Raw genomic sequence first — 20356 nt, 5'->3', positions numbered from 1 at the left:
ATTAAACCTTGTCATTTTATTATCTGAGATCCTCAATTATTCAATGACAATATCATATCTTTAACAATCAGGCAAACAGCGAGATGAATATTAATCTTGTCTGTAACTTTCTTTGTGACATTTCTCACCTGGTTGTATCTGTTCTTGGTTTCAGTAACCAATTGATACACAGATGTAAAGTTTGCCAGTTACTCTGATGGCTCAGCAATGCAAGCAAGTACGCGCTGCATGAACTCTCAACTTTTGTTTCTGTTTTGTCTTTGTGTGTCTTCACAAACAGTAACTGTTGCTGTAACTGAGGACAGCTCTGTACAATTTCAGGGTCAATGAGTTCAAGCCAGTCAATGAGAAGACCTGCAGCTGACCAGCTTATCTCTGATCTGTGACAAAATACACAAGAGATATCAAGACAACATGAACATCAAACAGTTGTAGAGGTATGATAAACAGTTTGAAAGACCATGAAATACTGTTTCAATGAACCATAAACAGAAAATTTTCATGTGAATTTTGTCATACAAAGGAGAACATTTTGACCTTCAAAAGATACAATAGAGGACTGCAACATTCATGTCATATTTATCAAAACCAAAATGAGATCTTGATCAATGTTGTGTTTGTTGTATACAAAACCCTGGCCAAAATTTGTTTACAACTCACTATCTAGCATGGTTACAATAAAGCCATAACATATCTCAGGTGAAAAACTTTCAAAAAAGCCATAACTTCCTTTGATGATATCTCATTTACTTGTCAATCACTCCTGACTGTTACATGTAAATCACTCTAGACTGTTCTAACTTACTTGTCAATCATTCTAGATTGTTCTTCCAAGAGTAATTCACTGACAAGCTCACTAGTCTCATGTGAACGGGGGGCTGGTTGCATGGCAACAGATAGTGCAGCATTAACAAAGTCTTCAAGATGACAGGATTTTTCTTTCGTTAACTGACAAAACACTGCCATCAAAGTAAACAAAACAGCCATCAAAGTAAACAAAACAGTCATTAAAGTAAACAAGTCATCGTTGATGACACAGTCCCCACTTGTTAATGGGTACTTTAATTACAAGTCCTCAGAGAGGATAGTGTCCTCTTTATTAATTAGGTCTGTGATAAAAATACTGCAATACAGATGGCGCTCAATGGCCAAGAATGAGTTCCATGGTGGTGAAAACATAAAACCAATGTAGGCCGCCATCCTAATTATTAAAGGTTATTAAATGAGTCAATTGGTAATTAATCAACAGGATTTTGCCAAACACTTTTGCAGTATTTACAACACTATGAGATCAACATCTGTACCAAGTTTCATCAAATTTGACACAGTATTTGTGGATGTATCGCTCTAATTAGGAAAGATCACTTGCATATGCAATTACAAATTAATTAACATGACACTGATAAATGTCTTTTTTACTGTTAAAGCAATGTAAGTTTAACATCTGTACCAAGTTTCATGAAATTTGATGCAGTATTTCTTGACATATTAGCCTAATTACGAAACTTTAGTAATTCACATGATACTGCTACATGCTGTGAAACAAATTGATGTGCATATGTATGACATAGGTCAATGTCCTTGTACAAACTTTGAATGATACTGGTGGAAATATGTCTGAGTTATGGCTCTGTACATGAAAAAATCGTAACAAAATGGCTAATACGCAGCCATATTCGATCTTACCGTCTAAAAAATCAACATGAATATGTATGACATAAGTCAATGTCCATGTACCAACTTTGTATAAAATCGGTTGAGACTTGCCAGAGTTATGGCTCTTGACATGAAAAAAAACCATAACAAAATGGCTGCCACGTGGCCATATTGGATCATATCGTGAAACAAATTGACATGCATATCTATGACATGGGTTAATGTCCTTGTACCAACTTTGAAAAAAATTGGTTGAGATGTGCCTAAGTTATGGCTCTGTACAAGAAAAAATTGTAACAAAATGGCGGCATGGTGGCCATATTGGATTGTATCACAAAACAAATCAATATGCATATATATTAAGTAGGTCAATGTCCTTGTACCAACTTTGGACAAAATTGGTTGAGACGTGCCTGAGTTATGGACAAGGACATGAAAAAATTGTACCAATATGGCCGCCATGCGGCCATATTGAATCATATCGTTAAACAAATTAATGTGCATATGTATGACATAGGTTAATGTCCTTGTACTAACTTTAAATAAAATCAGTTGAGATATGCCTGAGTTATGGCTCTGTACATGAAAAAATTATAATAAAATGGCCGCACAGTGGCCATATTGGATCGTATCACAAAACAAATCAACTTGTATATGTATGACATATGAAGTAATCTTTGTACCAAGTTTTAATGAAATTGCTCCGGGCATCTCTGGGATATCTGCGTGAACCAACGGACGGACGCATGGACGGACGCACCGACGCACACACGGACATGACCAAACCTATGACGGTGTCCGTGGGGACTAACAAAACTGAACAATAATCAACTTTTTATGAATCATTAATATGAGAATATTACAGATTTAGCAAAATGTACTGCTACACAATAATCATTGTAAACACAGGTTACAAGTTCCATATTTTCTTGTATAATTTAACAACCCTGTACACCTCTGCAGATTCTGGAATCTTAATTTCTTCACTGCTATTGTTTTCTTTTCATTTGTTTTTTCTTACATTTACAATCATAATCATCAAAATTTGTAGATATCCATGTGAACTATTTTCTACATTTTAACCATTACAAAGTACATGAAAAAATCAATCTCATGCCAAAGCTTTATATGACAAAGGAATTGTTGTTTTTTAACCTGAGAATAGTATTAGAATACTCATAAAATACAGGGATTTATGTCTGAGTACATTGTACAGTGATTGCTGTGTTTGAGACGCTAATACCATGTGTGAGGACATAAATCCTGGTATCTTGTGAATAACATTATACACCTTTTACAGTCAAATTTCATGTGAAAAGAAGGAAAATAATGCGTTTAGAATGTCCCTTACATATGGTGCATAACAGGATCGCATGCAGACTATAGGTGCAAGTCAGTTAACCATATAGAACAAACTTCAACATTTGCGGTGAAGAAATCATAGTTCAGCAGAATTATTTTACATAAATTCATAGGTTTGTAACTGGTCTTCTTATACACCACTTGACTTTGTGATCATGAGATGTATGTTTTTATGAAAAAAATATGAGATCGAGTTAGATTTCCCCAGTATTCACATAAAATGGCTGTGGGGTCAAAAAACAAATCGTGTCCAATAACACCTTAATGTGTCAACTCATACTGACATTTTCTCCACAGGTTACAGACACAGACGTACGATAATCAATATAATTCTTATTCTCTGCACTATTGCAAAAATTCATTTTTAATATTGCTTCTTGCGTACATATAATATGAGTTGGCAGTTTAAGGAAATGGAAAACAAGAAGACTTGATTTACTTTTCTGGAACACTTCTCTGTCAACCCTCATCTTTCCTTCTATAACATCTTGAATAATATCACTGACTTCTGCTGAGCTGTAACTTCCCTCACTCAATGTTTTCTCAGCAGTCTGGGATTTTGCTAATGGGAAGATACGGAAAAGATATGAGTATGTCATACAAGCCATGTTGATAGGCTATTTGTATTCAGAACAAGAAGTATGACGTAATAGAATTCTGATATGAACCTCTGCATATGCAATATAAAGAAAATGTTCAGTTTTGAAATCTGGTACCCTTCACAGAACAGGAATGAACAAAAGGAATAGTATATTTTCTGCAAAATTCACAGACTTCGTGCAAACCTAAAACACTATAACATTACAGTCAGACTAAACATGGCTACTAGTGGATGTTCAATGGTATTTTATTGTAGTTGCAAATAGTGATTGAGAGCTGTTATACCAACACCGTTCATCAACCATGTTATGTTAGGTGAATTAAGAGTTTAATTGCAGAATATTCACAACAACATGACTTTGAGTCACTCCTGATGAGAACCATTTGAAGATATCACAGATTTGTAAGACTGATGTCATGACAATAAACCTGTCAAGTTTCAACGTTTCTTTATCTCATATGATTAAAAATTCATGATCACAAGCTGCAAAGTGTAAAATAGAAGTTTCAAATGAATGGGAGAATATCAACCTCCGATCACAATTGTCACAGACTGAGTTTTTGTGACAATCTGTCACATGTCACTGACTTGTCTTTTGTGACAACCTTTTACACATCTAACACTGGGCTTAGTGTATCACTGACTTGGATTTGTGAAGACTTGGGCCATGTCACTGACGTGGTTTTGGACAACTTGTTGTGTCACAGACTTAGTTTTGTGACCACCTCTCACAAGTGTCACAGACTGGGTTCTGTGGTGACCTTTCATATGTTATAGGCTGGGTTTTGTGACAACAACAGTGCTTCCTTTCGTGTCAAACAGCAACTCACCTTGGGTTCTTTTGCCTTTCTCATACTGCTTGAGAACTCTTGTCAACACACTATTTTCAGATTTCGATGACATTAAAATTGAAGATACTATTTGAACAAATCTGTCCATAGCTTCATCCGGATCCACACATTTCTGAATGGTGAAATGATACACTTGATGTACATAAAGCATTTTGTTTAGCAAAACCCAAAAATTAATCAAAGTAACATCATGCTTGTCTTTGATTGTTTGTGGATTTTTCATAAACTTCTCTACGAGATGCGTGCAATTGGACAATGAGGGCGCTCTTCAAACAACCTCAAGAACATGGTACCCTGCAGTATTTATTAAACATAGTATACTGAAGTTAATGAAAAACATCAAAAAACCTGACTGTTATCAAATAAGCATTACTAAATAACCTGCATCTGTCAAACAAAGTAAATCAAGTTTTTGTAACAAACACAAATGTACTTTTTCTGTTATAAATTTTCTCTGCTCATGTATACACACAGACATACAGAGAGACAAAAACACATGATCAAATGGACTTCTGAGAGTACAAGGCTAAGGCTTGTAAACTGTGCAAACACTATAGTAGTGATATATGTACATGGTTTTTTGTAGAGTTTCATCTTTCATGTTTGGTATTTTGATCATAATGTAAAGAACATTTAAAGGCCATAGAACTTTATAAAACCATGCAAATATTCTGTGAAAATGTTGAACACATGATCACAGAACACAGCGGTTGATACAAGATTTATTGACAGATACAAGACTGATGTCATGGACAGTAATATCTTAAGGGGTAGACCCACCTTCCTTGAGTGATTTTGGTCATTTCTTGTTTTATGATAAATTTTGAATCTGTGTAATATGGCCTTTGAGTGGACAATAAGTTTGAAACCATAACATATTATACTCGGAAATGTGTAAGATTTTAACAAAAATGAACATTGTGGGCCAGTTTGCGTGCCGTCGTTTATCTTGTGTCTCAACGGTTTCCAGATTAGTCAAGACTATCTCAAGAGCGTAAGTAGATTACGTTAATTCCATCTGGAGGAGTGCACATGCGTCAGTCTACTTCCCATCTGCCAGTAGGAAGTATGTCGTGGCTATCGAAGGTAGCCGTTGATTGCAAAAGCATGGTCCGCAAAAGCAAAATATCAAGCATATGGCCGGGAAGTAGAGAACAGTTGAAATTGTCAGAGTTACAGTCCACAGTAAGTGACGCTACCCACAATTCACCATGATCTGTACACACGGAGATCACACACTGAACTGAAGCAAATTTCTTCTGTACACAGAACAACTCGGTCCATATTTCAAAATTCTGGCAACATAGTTCTGATTATCATAATTTTCTGATTTCTTACTGTGAATAATGAGAAGATCAACCCATTTTCTGCGGACGAGATAGCAATTTTGTAATTTTGTCGACATAGATTTTTGACAGCCATACACAATATTTTCAAGGAAACTAAGGGAATAAGTTGTGTCTGTGATGGGAAATTCTGAGTGCCGGACGGGCCCGTCCAGCGCCGTCCAGCGCCGTCCGGCGTGGGCAGAACCCTGAGGTATTGATTTTTTTCTTAATGTTCGTAACAAAGGAAATTTGCATGTCTAACAGGTGGTATGATGAGACCATCTTAGTTGCTGATAACTTTATCTTGACAAATGTGCAATTTTAGCACCACCAAACATCGACTTCTCATTCACTTTACTCTTGAATTTTAACATAATCAATAATTTTGGAACATGGTTTAAACAAATAATCCTGAACTTAAATTGTAAGTTAAAAATTGTTAAGAAACTGATAAAATTGAAAAAGCCTTTAGCAAAAAATGTCTGAGTGAACAAATCAAGGGGAATTGTGGGTAGCCTCACTTACTGTGCAGTCCAGCTTAAAATTCCAGTTTCCGATGCGTTGAAAAAGTGTAAACTGGAACTGGTCGCAAGCGCGCACTGTAACGCAGAACGCTAAGCTTACTCATTCAACACTAAATTTAGTAAACTGAACTTACAAAAAAAGCTGGTGATACATCTAGCTCACAACTGAGAGGCTGCTTATTTTTACCTTGTTTTCCTATAATACGTATTTAATAAAACTGTTCCCGTATAAAACAAATAACGGCCGAAACTCCAAATAGTACGTCTTTGTCTTATGCTTTACATGTTTGCCAAATAAAGTCAAGCATTGAAAATTAATCGCCATCGAAAACCAAAACGTACATTTGATCCGCTAACAAGTGACGTGGACTCAATGCAAAGTATAGTCTGACATTCAAACTGACCCCACCCCAATCAAACTAGGCCTACTCCGAAAATCCAAAAATTACATCTTTTTCTGATAAAAGTTTACATGTTTGTCTGCACCTAATGAAGTCGGACATTCAAAATTGATCCCGCTCCGAATTAATTGCGACTGACGATAAAATGTCAGATGATTTTCTTATGTCTGCACAAATGCCCAGTGAAGTCCGGCAACCAAAACTGTTCCCGCTTACGTTACGTTTTAAGCATGCAATGAAGATTACGTTCCTGTACATCACAAGTTTTGTGAAAATGGTTGCGACATCTTTTTGTTTCGACTGTTGGGTGAGCAATATTCCTCTCAGTAGAAATTAGAAATATGCCAATATTTCGAACTTTTATAGCGACAAAATCGCGCCGGTGTCTGTTCTGCCCGGTTTGGAAACGTAAGCTTATTGTTTTGTAAATTCTATGCAGGCACAGAGGGAACGTGATACGAGTAACGCACGTACAGTTTTGCTATATTACATTAGAATGATGCTGTGATTTACAATGTAAACACAATGTTGACCTAGCATTTTATTTTCAATCTGTACCAGAGCTAATCATAGAGCAGATATAATTTGTCTCGACCAACTGAACTGTTATTGGCGGACTGCTCATGAAATGAGTCGAAGTCCAGGGTCAAAGTCAATCTTGATTGAAAAGTACGCGATATTTCACAGCACAAATTCATGTCAGTATAGCTTTAAAATAATTGCCATTGAATTGTTATTAGGTAATTATACACTTATGCAATAAATTTAAAGAAACCAAAATAGAAAATAATAGAATAATTTCCATGAACTTGAAAAAAATTAAACAACCACGAACGTGCTTTTTTCGAATCACCAACTGTTTTTCCCTGTTTATAAACTCAATCATGCTGAAAAACAGCGTGCTGCTGGTCTGTCTATCGTCGTTATTATAGTAGTTCAATGGACAGTCGCCACCGAAGAACAACGAATGCTCGTTTCAACATATCAGAGAATGCGATATTCAACTGTTTGACTGAAGTTCATTACTTGTACAAGACTCGAACGTCGCGATTTTAGAATGACGCATTCAGTTATCAGCGTGGTCACACATTTACATCTGTTTTACCATGGAGGTAGTCTCTACTACCTCCATGGTTTTACGTACTCGCAAAGCCAAAACAAGTCGCTTTTAGAATTGTTCGAGTTTCGTGTCAGAATCGATTTATTTCAGTTTTTCGCCAACTGGTACTTTTTAGTTTACTATTAGGAAATGTTTTAGATACCAGATATTGTCTGATGTTATATTTAGTTTAGCCTAACGATGGGTTCTAACCTGGCACAACACAAAGTTAGCCCTGCACTATAAACTGCTGCTCTGAGGTCGGAGACCGTGTTCATGTAGCTGCCCATTTTATCTCCTTGCCGTGTTCAAGGTGCATGGACTGTGGTCTACTTCAACATGCAGTATGGAACTTAAAAGCTAGCGTACGCAACACAGTGTCTGAATGAACTTCGGCTTTGTCGGTATGTACGACCATGGAGGTAGGAAGAGAAGGAGCCTGCAGGAGAAATAAATGGATTAACCACCATTGTATAATGCCAGATAATCCTGTTATCTCCTTTCTTATCCTCGCTTTAGCCGGTCCTGCAAGGCCGCCTAGTCACATAACTGTCAAATTTAATGAGTTTGAAATATTTTTTATCGTGGATTTGAATCGAATGCGTAGACTAAAAATACTGTGATAGCACATGCGCAGTTGATGCTTTTGAACACAAGAGGTTATGTAACTCGTCGGAGGACCAGATTCAGATCAGCCGGACGCATAAAAATTTGAGTACGGAAACATTTGTTCTCTCTACAGCTTATTTACAAGTCACACTACTTATACTCTTTTCGGGGGTTTCCGCAAATTTCCGCAAAAAACGTCGACATTGTTTTGAAAGAACGTAACCTTGGGTTGTAGATAGTCATATCAGGTTGACGTTGCGACGCGTTGCGGTTCTGTAATTGAAGTCAGAATTTCAGTCACTTTGCCGACCGGGTTCAGTGATTAGCATAATGTAGCATCGGGAGTCTGTGTTACGTCATGCTGATAGTAAGTCGCTATGGTCCCTATCTTATTTATCGTTTATTAAACATTACAACTTTGTAGATACTACTACATCCATGTCGTATTGACGATAGTGTATTGTTATCAGTACATAACTTTCTCCGTGTCGTCGAACCATGCATTACCAAAAGGTCAAACTAGCTGTGTCCGTAGTCGAACTGGCCACTCTTGATAATTTGTTTCCAGTGTTTCGTGTCATTTCCTTCAAATTCAGAATACTTAAAAGTTTAAAGTCAAGAAAAATCGTCGATCAGATCGCCTACTTCAGTCATCACATGTCTGTTCGTGGAAGACGCATACTTGTATTAGCGCATGCGTACTTTCTCCGACTATTCCCGAAGAACATTGAACGTATCCAAACCGGCATAATCCATTTATGGAATTACCTGGGCAGATGTGTTATTGTTTGCTTAGCAAACAAGCGGCATGTTTCATCTCCCTCAAAGGAGACAATAGACGTGCATGCTCCTTCTCTTCCTACCTCCATGGTACGACATTGAAAATTCATTGTCACGTGTCTCTCAGGAAGTTGAAAACGCGGGTGACGATAGCGCAACCAAAAGACAGGAAAACACAATGCCATTGGACTTGGCATGCAAAATCACATAATTTTTACAAAGTATATACGCAGCCAGCCATTTCTGTGCTTGATAATCAGATTTTACTGGTACACTACAGTGCACAGTTAATATGCTAATTTGTATTTAGCAAGAAGATAATCCCCAAATTTAGCTCGGAATGACAGTTGTGTAAATAAAGCCTAATGCGTACGCCGCGAACTGGCTGTTTCAGTGTTCATTTTCTTCCAATTTTCACGTCATGTATCATTTCATTCATACCACAAATTTAGACAATTGTGTAACAAGTCCTGTACTTCAGTATGGGCTGGAAATTTCCACCGAAAATGTGAGCGAACCGGAATTTTAGCTGACTTTGTGCAACTCCAAGGGTCGCATACACATTTCTGCGATTTACTCCGTTCCGTTTTTGGCAATGTATCGCAACTTCTGGATAGTGTACCTTGGCGCCACGTTGACAGATTAGCCTTATCTTTGCACAGGTTGTAGTTAGTGACTGTTTCTTCAAAAGTGTGTCTCAGAATTCTGATAATGTTCCAAAAACAAAAGATATCGTGACAAATGTGGACAAAAGCTGTTAGTTTATTCAGAATCACTTTCAAGGCTAATTGTGCAAAAACAAAGCGGAGTATCAAAAATCCAAGACCCATGCAGTTTTTTTACACACTTTACCCTGCTATCGATTGCAGTAAACAGCTCACCAATGGTGTACTTGTACTTAGTACACTTTTTTAAGTGAAAAAACTCAAAAACACATATTTTTGAGCAAAACAGATACACGCAAACTGGTTTTGAAATATTCTCACAATTTTTGTAATCTTCAATTGTCAAGCTACCCAAACATATACTACATGTCGGGTTAAAGATTCATTTTAATGGTGAAAAATCAGGTTAAAGATAAGTGTCTGCGAATGTGGGTCTCCCCCTTAAACTCACCTGTCGCCTGTGGAGTAGAGTGAATAATGGACATGATAAATGATGTTTTCCATGAAGACTTTGAATAAATTCACTTTTGTCACTTGATTGAAGGATTTCTTGAATTGCATGGATAATGTAATCACCATAGCGATCAACTGCAGAACACGCCTTCAACTTGGAGATTTCTCTAGAAAGTGTCTGAGTGAATAATAGCATAGACGACATGGTGATAGAAAGATATTACTCAAGCTAAGTTAGTAAAGATAACAATTTTGTAAAGGACAGTGTCAATTGAAACATCTTCCGTAAAACAGGAAATTTGTTCATAATGTTGTCTAATCTTCATACACAGTTTGGTGCGATGTTATCTCAAAGCGTAATCAGTTGAAAATTGACAGACCTGTCACAAGGTTTGCCATATATACTCCACAGTAATGACTTGACATACACATCTTACATGACACCCACAAATCAGCAGAAACCTGGCCGATTTTAAGTCATGAAGAAAGGTGCTGTGTCAGTAGATTTTACAAATGGTATCAGAGCATAAATGAAGAATATAGCTTACCAGTTGTAAACCTCTTAGATATTGTCTTTCAGCTGATGTGTTTGTCTTATATTCACCAATGCTGAAAAGCTAAAATAACAGAATATAGAAAAGTTTAATACTTTGGACTTCAATATACATGACATTGACTATACTCAACAGTGTGTGAGTTATGGTCATGTATTTGTCTGTTTGGTGTTGAATTGGATCATACATATTTATCAGATTAGCAATAATGGATGAAAAAAAATGGCTGGTGTTCATAATTGTATTTTAACAAAATTAGCTAACATCAACCTACACATAATTTTAGGACTATACTCCTCTAGAACACAAGAAAACAGTAAATATTGAGTTAACTTAAAGTTTTATGACAATAGCGTTGATCGCGATTTCGGATTTGTTACTAAATATAGCTGCACGCGCGCGACTTTCAGACAAATATGCTGAAATTCGGACAAATTTTGTTGTTGCATGCGCGGCTGCTGTTGCAGCTTGTAGTCTCAGTCATCAATTCATACGAATAAGTGTGACGCTAAATAGCCATTCTAACATTCGCAGGTTTATAATATTTTCGTCGTTTATGCAGAAAATGAGGAAAAATGTTTATTATGCATATTAATGAGATAGAACAGTGACGTCATTTGCGATCAGCGCTATCAAAGGAAAGACTGTCTTCGATAGAAAATCTGTTAATGTCTCTTCTGCTATATATTGTGACTTTTAATTTTTGTATTTCAATCAGAATTTTTAACCCCTTTGAAGTTATAGATGGGAATCAAGCTTATTAGGTTGTAGAATACCTCAATGGGGAAAATAAGTACATCTTGCGTGAAATAATCAAAGAGCAGAGCATGATAATTACTTATGCCAAATACGATATTAAATTTTCTCCAGTGGGTGTATTATATCTGCAACCAAATACCAAAGTGTAATGTTTACAACCTTATTGTAATACGACAAAATATAATAAAAGTTACAGTAACTATATCAAAAGTGGGGAAGGGGGATACAACATTCAAGTTCAAAGGCCATGTTCCAGGAGATGTCAGATTGAGTCACTCGTGCTCATGCAAACACTCTACCACTGACTGACTGCCAAGTTGCTCTATCAGATTATCTCTGATTGGACGAGCCCTACATCAGTGCTTTATTGTGTAACAAGGTATATATAGTTTACCAGAGTCTGCCAGCCTTGAACTTTCAGAATGTCAAAATCAGCAAGAGTTTACAGATGCTACGCAGACGACATTCTTTTCTCATGCTACAGCCAATCAAATGCTTCAATTTTCATTTACGTTTATTATTCACTGTCCAGGGCATCTAGTTCAGCGTATAAGTCGTGGCTTTAGCCAATTTGATAGGTGGATGCAGACAAGGTATATTATAATACTAATTACCTTTTCCTTTGATTCAAACACACCTCTTGTATTATCATTTCATATTTAAAGACAAATTATTGTAGAATACTTTCAGTTCAACACATCAAGCATGTCTATCCATGACTTTTGCAAAGAAGTATGATTATTGTCAAGTAATGTTATTGATCATAATCACAAGACATGCTTTACTCACTTTCAGTAACAGCAATTTTGCTGACTCATTGCTATCAATACTGACATATTTAGAATCTATCTTTGCTGGCATTTCTTTCTTTTCATCAATCTGCATCTCTTCTGTTACTTCTTCTTTCTTTTTCTCGGCTACAGAAAATAAAAAACACTAAGTTGATCACTGTTTTCTTTCTTTCAACGACAATAAAAACAAGACATGCCTGTGGCATATTTGTGTACATTAAGTAAATTTCAAGGTGGCTAATTAAAGTTCCACATCACCAACCGCTGATTACCGCTGTGTATCACAACCAAAATGGTAACTCGCTACCTTCAGGGATTTGTCCAGGAACAAAACCTTTGTCAAACATCAAACTGAGATCTTGATTAATGGAGGTCAGTATGCATGTATGACTTATGAACTGCTAACATGTCACACATTCTAAACTTTGAGTGTATACCAGTACTACCTGCTCAGTAAATACGTTGATTCACATTATCTTCATTATGAAATCTAAAATCAATTTTGAATATGAATAAATCATGGTAGTCAGTCTAGTACCTTTGTCATCTTTGTCCAGGAATGATTGTAACATATCATGGAATTTATTTCCACCTTTAGCTCCTCTCATTTGTTGAACTTCAACTAGCTGTGCCATGTATCCTTTATCAACCACAGCTTGCTCCATGCTGTACATATCATGTGTACATGCCGTGTCTAGATGCTGTAATAGTTTGCTGTAACATATAAAATAGTCGTTCCATGTGATAGACTGAATATATCTATTGTACTTGTTTTAAGATTGGTTGTAAAGTCATTGTAGTTGTTTTAAGATTGGTTGTAAAGTCAAGCTACAGATGGTGATGGAAGTTGTATCGAATCTACAGACAGTTTAAAATATCACACCAAACATAGCATAAGACTTACAAAAAGTTTGAAGTTTACGCTGACAACTTGGATACAAATTAGACTCCGAGCTCAATTCAAAATTGTGCCATAGTATTTACGACAGTTGTCTGAATTACAGCAAGGTATTAAAGGGAGAGTTTTATATTCTGGCATTGGAGGAACAGTGATATCAGAATCAACACAGCATAGGAACTGAACATGATTTTCAGATGGGTAATAGATTATCACACTAGAAAAACTTCAACTATGATACATCAAATAAATGGCCGTCATAAGCTGTAAGTAGAAAATATCGCTTGACCCAATGTTGTCATCATTTAGAAATATGTCTGGATGAAAACTAAAATCTTGTTGTTGATACAATTTAAAGGTCTGGTGAAATGGTCCCGGTCGTGTGACAGAATATCTTCCAGGAGGTCAATACTATTACACTCGCAACAAAATTGCAACCTAAAAGTACGCGCAAGTGTTAATTTTTTTGATATTTCTATGCGCGGCTTTCATGGGGTCATTTTGCGACACTCAGGTCACGCCCTCAGCGGGAGTCAAGGTTGGCCGTCTGTGACGTCACAGTCGTGTTCATTTACATCGAATAGCAGTCCAACGCCGCCTTATCTCTGCCTGGTATCCGCTAACAAAACAGGCTTCGCGCTGCCCATTCGCCACGTTCGCCAATGCGAATCGAAATCCGAAGTGGCGAAAAAAAATCGATCCTAATTCGCCACAGTGGCGAAACTGATTTTTGTTTAAAAAATATGGTAAATAAAGAAAAAACTGGGTTTTTAGTCTCTTGTTTAATCTGCGCTTCTCTCTCGGCGATTCGCAAAAACTGTGTCTACTTCCGAATCCGTATTATTGCGTTCTTTCCGTCGCGTCGTACGTATTTGCAATCGAGCCAAGTCTCGCGAGAGATTTGACGTCATCTAGTCTAGTGTACAGCATGCATAAATGGCTCTCGCGAGAATTGAAACTTACACACACGCAATCGAGCCCTTGTGATAAATTTGACGTCATTTTGTCCAGTGTACAGCAGGCATAGGAACGCTCGCTCGCGAGAATTGAAACTTTTGCTATACATAGCAGACATACGCATTTTAATCGAGGCAACAAGGTTCGGTGTTATAGCTGATTTACACTGATTGCGGTCTAGATGTTCTGTGTTGTGCATTTTAATCACGGTCTTAAACATTCCATGTTGTGGTCGAGTTGCATCGCGTTCCTCGTGGTCCGGTATTCCCCGTTGTTCTTCAATTTAGCCTCAGTAATTGCCGTCCCAACGACGCGTTCCGTGTTGCTGTCGATTTGTATCATTCAGTTCAGTTCAGTTCGGTTGACGGGATTAGTAATCCTTTCAGGATTCTGGTCATCCCTCTAGACTTCTCTGGTTTCATAGTACAAATCAATGACGTTTTTGAAGGCATTTACTGTTGGCGCTGTAACAACTTCATCTGGTAGACTGTTCCATTCGTTTACTATCCTGCATGAGAAGTAGTACTTCCTGACATCCAGTTTTGCGTGAGTTTTCTGTATTTTGTGAATATGACCTCTCGTTGACCTACTGTGTGGTTTATGGAACTTCAGATTGCAGTGATCAATGTTGGACATTATTTTATACATCTGGATCATATCTCCACGTCGTCTTCTTAAACTTAAAGATGTCAAGTGTAGTTTTTTCAGTCTCTCTTCATATGGTAAGTGACGTAAATATGGTGTGGCTCTTCTCTGCACTTTCTCAATCATGTTGATGTCTTTCTGTAGCCATGGTGACCACGCTTGTATGGCATATTCCAATGACGGTCGGACAAACTGCTTGTATAGTCTCATCATGATGTCTTTTGATTTAAATGAAAATGATCTCTTGATTAATCCCAGGGTCTTGTTTGCTTTTTTCACTGCTTCCGCACATTGACAGGCTGGTTTAAGTGATTCATGAATTGTAACTCCAATGTCTTTTTCTTTTGAAACAGTTGCTAGTGAAACTGCATTCATATCGTAGTGAAAGTTCTGGTTTTTAGGACCAATATGCATAACTTTACACTTTTCAACGTTGAACTGCATCTGCCATGTAGCTGACCAATTTAGGAGCATGTCCAAGTCTGCAAGGAATTCCAACAGATTAGTTAAACAGGATCTGTGCGCACGGAAGCCATGTTGTGTGTCCTTGATCAAACAATTCTCTTCAATATGATGGACTAGTGCATCTCTCAAACAGGTTTCCATAATTTTGCCAACCACTGATGTCAGACTGACTGGACGGTAGTTTGCAGCGTTTGCTTTACTTCCTTTTTTAAATATGGGAGTTATGTTTGCAGTCCTCCAGTCTTGAGGTACTTCTGACGACTGTAATGATTTGTTAAAAAGTACTGCTAGTGGCTTACATAGAACTGCGGCACATTCCTTCAAAATTAGTGGGTACATTGTATCCGGACCAGCAGACTTTGTCGTAACCAAGTTGCATAAATGACGATACACAGTTTCTTCTGTAATAGTTATATTCAGTAACTGTTCTTCACTTGGTCCTGTGAAAATAGTGTCAGGCTCAGGAATTCTGCTAGTATCTTCCTCCGTAAATACAGAAGTAAAGAAATCATTCAGAACAATAGCAATATCCAAGTCACTATCACACACTGTTCCATCTTCTTTCTTCAATTGACTTATAATCTCTTTTGCTTTTTGTTTTGACCTAATGTAGGCATAGAATGCTTTAGGGTTCTTTTTACAATTTTCAGCCAAGTTCCTCTCAAAGATTCTTTTTGCTGCTTTAACTTCTTTTGTACAGCTTCTCTGTAATCTCTTATAGTCTTCATAGACATTTTGATCCTGAGATTTAACATATTTCTTCCATCTCTTTTTCTTTCTATGAATAAGTTTCAAAAGATCATGTGTCATCCATGGTTGCCTTTTTCTCCTTCTCATTTCTTTTGTTGGTACGTAAACCTCAACAGCACTTTTGGTCTTTTCTTTAATAAAGTTCCACATCTCTTCTGTCGTTTTCATGCTCTCAATTTCCTGCCAAGGTGCATTCGTCAGAACACTCTTAATGCTATCAAGATCAGCTTCTCTCCAGTTCAACAATTTTTCTTTATTTAATGTCACTTCTACGATGAGTTGCACAGACATTGTAATGAGAATGTGGTCACTGGCACCCAGATGGCCACCTGAAGCAATCTCTGTTATCATGTTCTCTTCACTCGACAATACTAAGTCCAGGCAATTTGCTCCTCGAGTAGGGAAACAAACATGCTGTGATAAAAATTTATCCAGTGTTACGTCTAAGAACTTGCTTCCATTAGTATCTGACGTTAGATTTAGCCAATCAATACCTGGATAGTTGAAGTCTCCCATAATTATAACATGACGGTCGCCAACTTCCTCAATAAGATTTATCAGTTTTGTATTGTTCTCTTCGTTGCTATTTGGAGATCTGTAGACCACTCCCAGAAGTGCAGATTGACTTCCCTGAGTTCTAATGTTGCACCATACTGAGTTTGAGAATTCGTGTTTCTGGAATTCTGTTTCTTCCATAACCTGTATATTGTCTCTTATGTATAACAGCACACCACCTCCTCTTCCACCTTGGGTATCAAGTCTATCTTCACGCAAAGGCAAATGATAGTTTTCTAGATATAGTTCCGCAGGGTTTATGTCTGGGTGAGTCCATGATTCTGTGATCGCAATGACATGATATTGACCATGTGAGGCCAATAACCGTAATTCGTCTAGTTTATTCATGACACTCTGAGCATTGGTATATAAACAATTAAGTCTTGATATCTGATGAATGTTCCTCTGGTTATCAATATTTCTATTTACACAAGAATAGTTTCTTCTCCTTGCATTCTCCTTATTTACAATTCTGTCCGTGTTTACAATATGTACACTTTTAGGTTCGCAAGCTGTCCTTTCTCTATGTATATTTACATCTTTATAAGTCTCTGCATTTAACTGAAGTTTTTTGTGTCTGGATTATCTTCATCTCTCTCTACAGACACTATCTCTCCTCTTCTTATTCTTAAGTTTGTTTCGCCAGCTTCACGTCTTCTCCTTAGCTGATTTCTAAGTTCTCTTTCTTTCTCTTGTTCAAGCGGGGTGTAGTCTGGAGTGATATATATTCTTTGTAGTGATTCTGTTTTACTGTTTCTCAGTTTATGTGCATTTTGTAATACCTTGTAACGTAGGTCTGGAGACGGAAATTTAACTCTGATTAGACGGTTATAGCCTTCACCTCTTTTAGTGCCTAGTCTCTCAATATTTATTGTGGTCTCTTCTAGCTCTATTCCAATTTCCTTCAGAACGCTTCTTACAGCTAGTATATCCTCTACTTCTTCTTCCTTACAGTTTCGAATAATGGCATTACATCTTCTCTTTTCTTTATTCATTTCCTCTCTAATACAGCCAGTAATGTTCTTTTGTAATGAGTCAACATGTATTTCAATTCTATCGACACTATCTCCAAGTTTGTTTACTGCTCCACCAATATCATCGAGTTCGTTTTGCATTGTTGTCTGTTTCTGCTCTAACGCTGTTATCTTAGTCATTATACTCACGGCACAACGATTACATTTTTTGCAGAACCAGTGAATGGGACTATCGTCTTCATTTGCATTGGAGCTCAGGAATTCGTAAATTTCTTTCTTCACGTTCTCGCATCCAATGTGGTGCCAGAACTTGCATACCCCACAGAGTAGAGCTGCGGAGTCATCTTTGACAATTTTCCTGCATGTGCCGCATTCGTACGTTTGGTCTGCTGTTTCTTTGTCAGCTTTTGCAGATCCTCTTCTTGTAGTACTCCTGGCTTTGACAGCGGCGGCCATCTTGGAAATACGTCGACGTCACGTACCGCACGGTCCAAAAACTTCACAAGTCGATTTACAGTTCAGGAAACAAGAACAAACGCTAAGTCCTTCTCAAAAATAGCGTTGGTTGATTAACAACGATGGATGGGTACAATTTGGTGGACAAAACTTACTTTTCAAGTACAAAAATTTCCAATAACACAAGAGCTCAAAAACGCCACTGTTGCTCTGTTACGCCCTCTATGTTCGTCATGGAGGACTCTACCTCCATGATTTGTATCATGATCTCTACGTTCCGTGTTGTTGTTCGTTTTTAATGGTAGTCTCAACGTTCAGTGTTGCTATTCATGCAGCTGATTTGCATCGTGGTTCCAACCTTCCGTGTCGTAGTTGTAGTGCATTTTAATCACGGTCCCATTAACGTTTTAAGTTACTGTCGATTTGCATCGCGGTCCCGACGTTCCGTGTTGTAGACTAGTGCATTTTAATGGCAGTCACAACGTTCAGTGTTGGTGTTCATGCAGTTGACTTGCATTGCAGTCCCAACCTTCTGTGTAGCGAGTAGCGAGGCAGGCTCAGCCGAGGGACCGTGGCCGATCGTACGAACCAGCCGAGACAAGCACATATGGTTCAAAACACTCAACACTTGACGGGAACTTGAAAAAGTTTACAGTTGAGCCGTTCATGTTCTTGCCGCTGTCACAGCCACCAAAAGAACAACGTCTTCCCAAAGTGAAGGAGGACACTGTCCTGATCATGTAAGCGGAAACCTAGAAGTTACCCCCCATGGGGAGCTTATGGAGGTGTGAAATACTTAACTTCCCGTTATGAGATACGACGTCGGGCAAACTTCGGAAAGCCGAAAAAAGTCGACTGGAGAGGCTCGGGGGGACACGCCCACATTGCATTTTTCTTTTGCCATATTTCATAATCACGCGCGCTAAACGAAAAAAGAAATGAATGCAACTGTTTTATAGACCATCAACTGTATTTTTGTGATTTTGCAACATGGGCATTTCACCAGACCATTTAATAAGCAGTCGGTCAAAACCGTAGCACACAATTATGCAAATTCAAACAGGGAAAAGAACCAACTGTTGCATGTATAACTATGGTGATAGAATGATTTGGTAATTGAAGTCACTTAAAAATGATAAAATCACCCCCGAGGGTTCTCTGGACATATTACACTGCTCTTTTCATTACAGTTTGACAGCAAATTTTTGCAAACAGACTACATCTGTTCTCAACTGTTGTAAGGAAGATTAGAGTTATACAGAATTCATGGTGTTGTAAGGCACATCAGAGTTATACTGACCTCATACTCTAATGAGGAGTTATACAGACCTCATGGTGTTGTAAGGCACATCAGAGTTATACTGACCTCATACTGTTGACTGGAATACCAAAGGACTGTACAAACAATACCAACTGGGCTGGCTCTAAGTCTTCAAGAGCTAAAACCAGAGAAACATACACTTCTTCAAGGTTCTTGATCTCTTTCTGTCTTCTGATATTAAAATTTTGGACTTTCTAGAACGTCTACCAGTTACTAATAAATTTTATCCTTCATAAAATACACTAGTCTACATATAAGATATACAGTATCTGTCTGATCATAGAACCCCATTCAACAAGATAAAATGGAGGAAAAAAAGAGGGGTCTTATCCATGGGTATCATTTCAAAACATGAAGGCATTGATACCTCATGCAAATTTGGGTAAACTTATTCAGATATACCTATAACTTGCAATGTGATGATTGTTTTTGCAAATGCTGGCTAAGAATCATGATAAGTCAAGAGTGTTGAATTAACCCTTTTCCTGCCAAGTCCATATTTCACCACCAGGTCAAGATGGTTAAAATTAATGAAACACAACATATTCCATATGGTGTATTTTAACATAATACTGTACATTTGAAGGCTGTTGAAAACATAAATACTGTAAAGTTGATTTTTTTGGACTAAAGATGCTATAACATACCAAGCCAAGTGGGTGAAAATAAGTCATGTTTGGCTCAATACCGCTTTTTACTGACTCGGCTGATGGGGAAGTGATACAGTTATTACTGTCTGGCAGGAAAAGGGTTAAAATACTTAATTCATTGTACTTTCTAGTGTATCTATATATTGCTGTTGTTCTAGCATACTTATTTCTGTCATTATAACTGACATAATTCACCAGTATCATGACTAACATATTGACTTGTTCTTTTGAGAGACTTACACTTGACAGAAT

The 20356-nt window shown here is 37.5% G+C and overlaps 1 protein-coding gene across 3 annotated transcripts in view; it reads right to left on the bottom strand.

Annotated features, from left to right (window-relative positions):
- LOC139152139 (integrator complex subunit 1-like) overlaps positions 1–20356 on the bottom strand; it is a 65712-nt gene that overhangs the window by 10788 nt on the left and 34568 nt on the right. For all 3 annotated transcript variants that reach the window (XM_070725234.1, XM_070725236.1, XM_070725235.1), the window contains 9 exons: positions 19500–19572; positions 12972–13147; positions 12432–12559; positions 10878–10946; positions 10328–10507; positions 4450–4582; positions 3458–3580; positions 806–959; positions 129–380 (listed from right to left, as the gene is read on the bottom strand). In XM_070725234.1, the coding sequence (XP_070581335.1) occupies positions 129–380; positions 806–959; positions 3458–3580; positions 4450–4582; positions 10328–10507; positions 10878–10946; positions 12432–12559; positions 12972–13147; positions 19500–19572 (1288 nt within the window). The remainder of the gene's footprint in view (positions 1–128; positions 381–805; positions 960–3457; positions 3581–4449; positions 4583–10327; positions 10508–10877; positions 10947–12431; positions 12560–12971; positions 13148–19499; positions 19573–20356) is intronic.

Source organism: Ptychodera flava, chromosome 15, assembly GCF_041260155.1.
Source record: "Ptychodera flava strain L36383 chromosome 15, AS_Pfla_20210202, whole genome shotgun sequence".
NCBI lineage: Eukaryota > Metazoa > Hemichordata > Enteropneusta > Ptychoderidae > Ptychodera > Ptychodera flava.
Note: the sequence above shows the minus strand (reverse complement) of the source record. Positions and strands in the feature narration are given on the sequence as shown.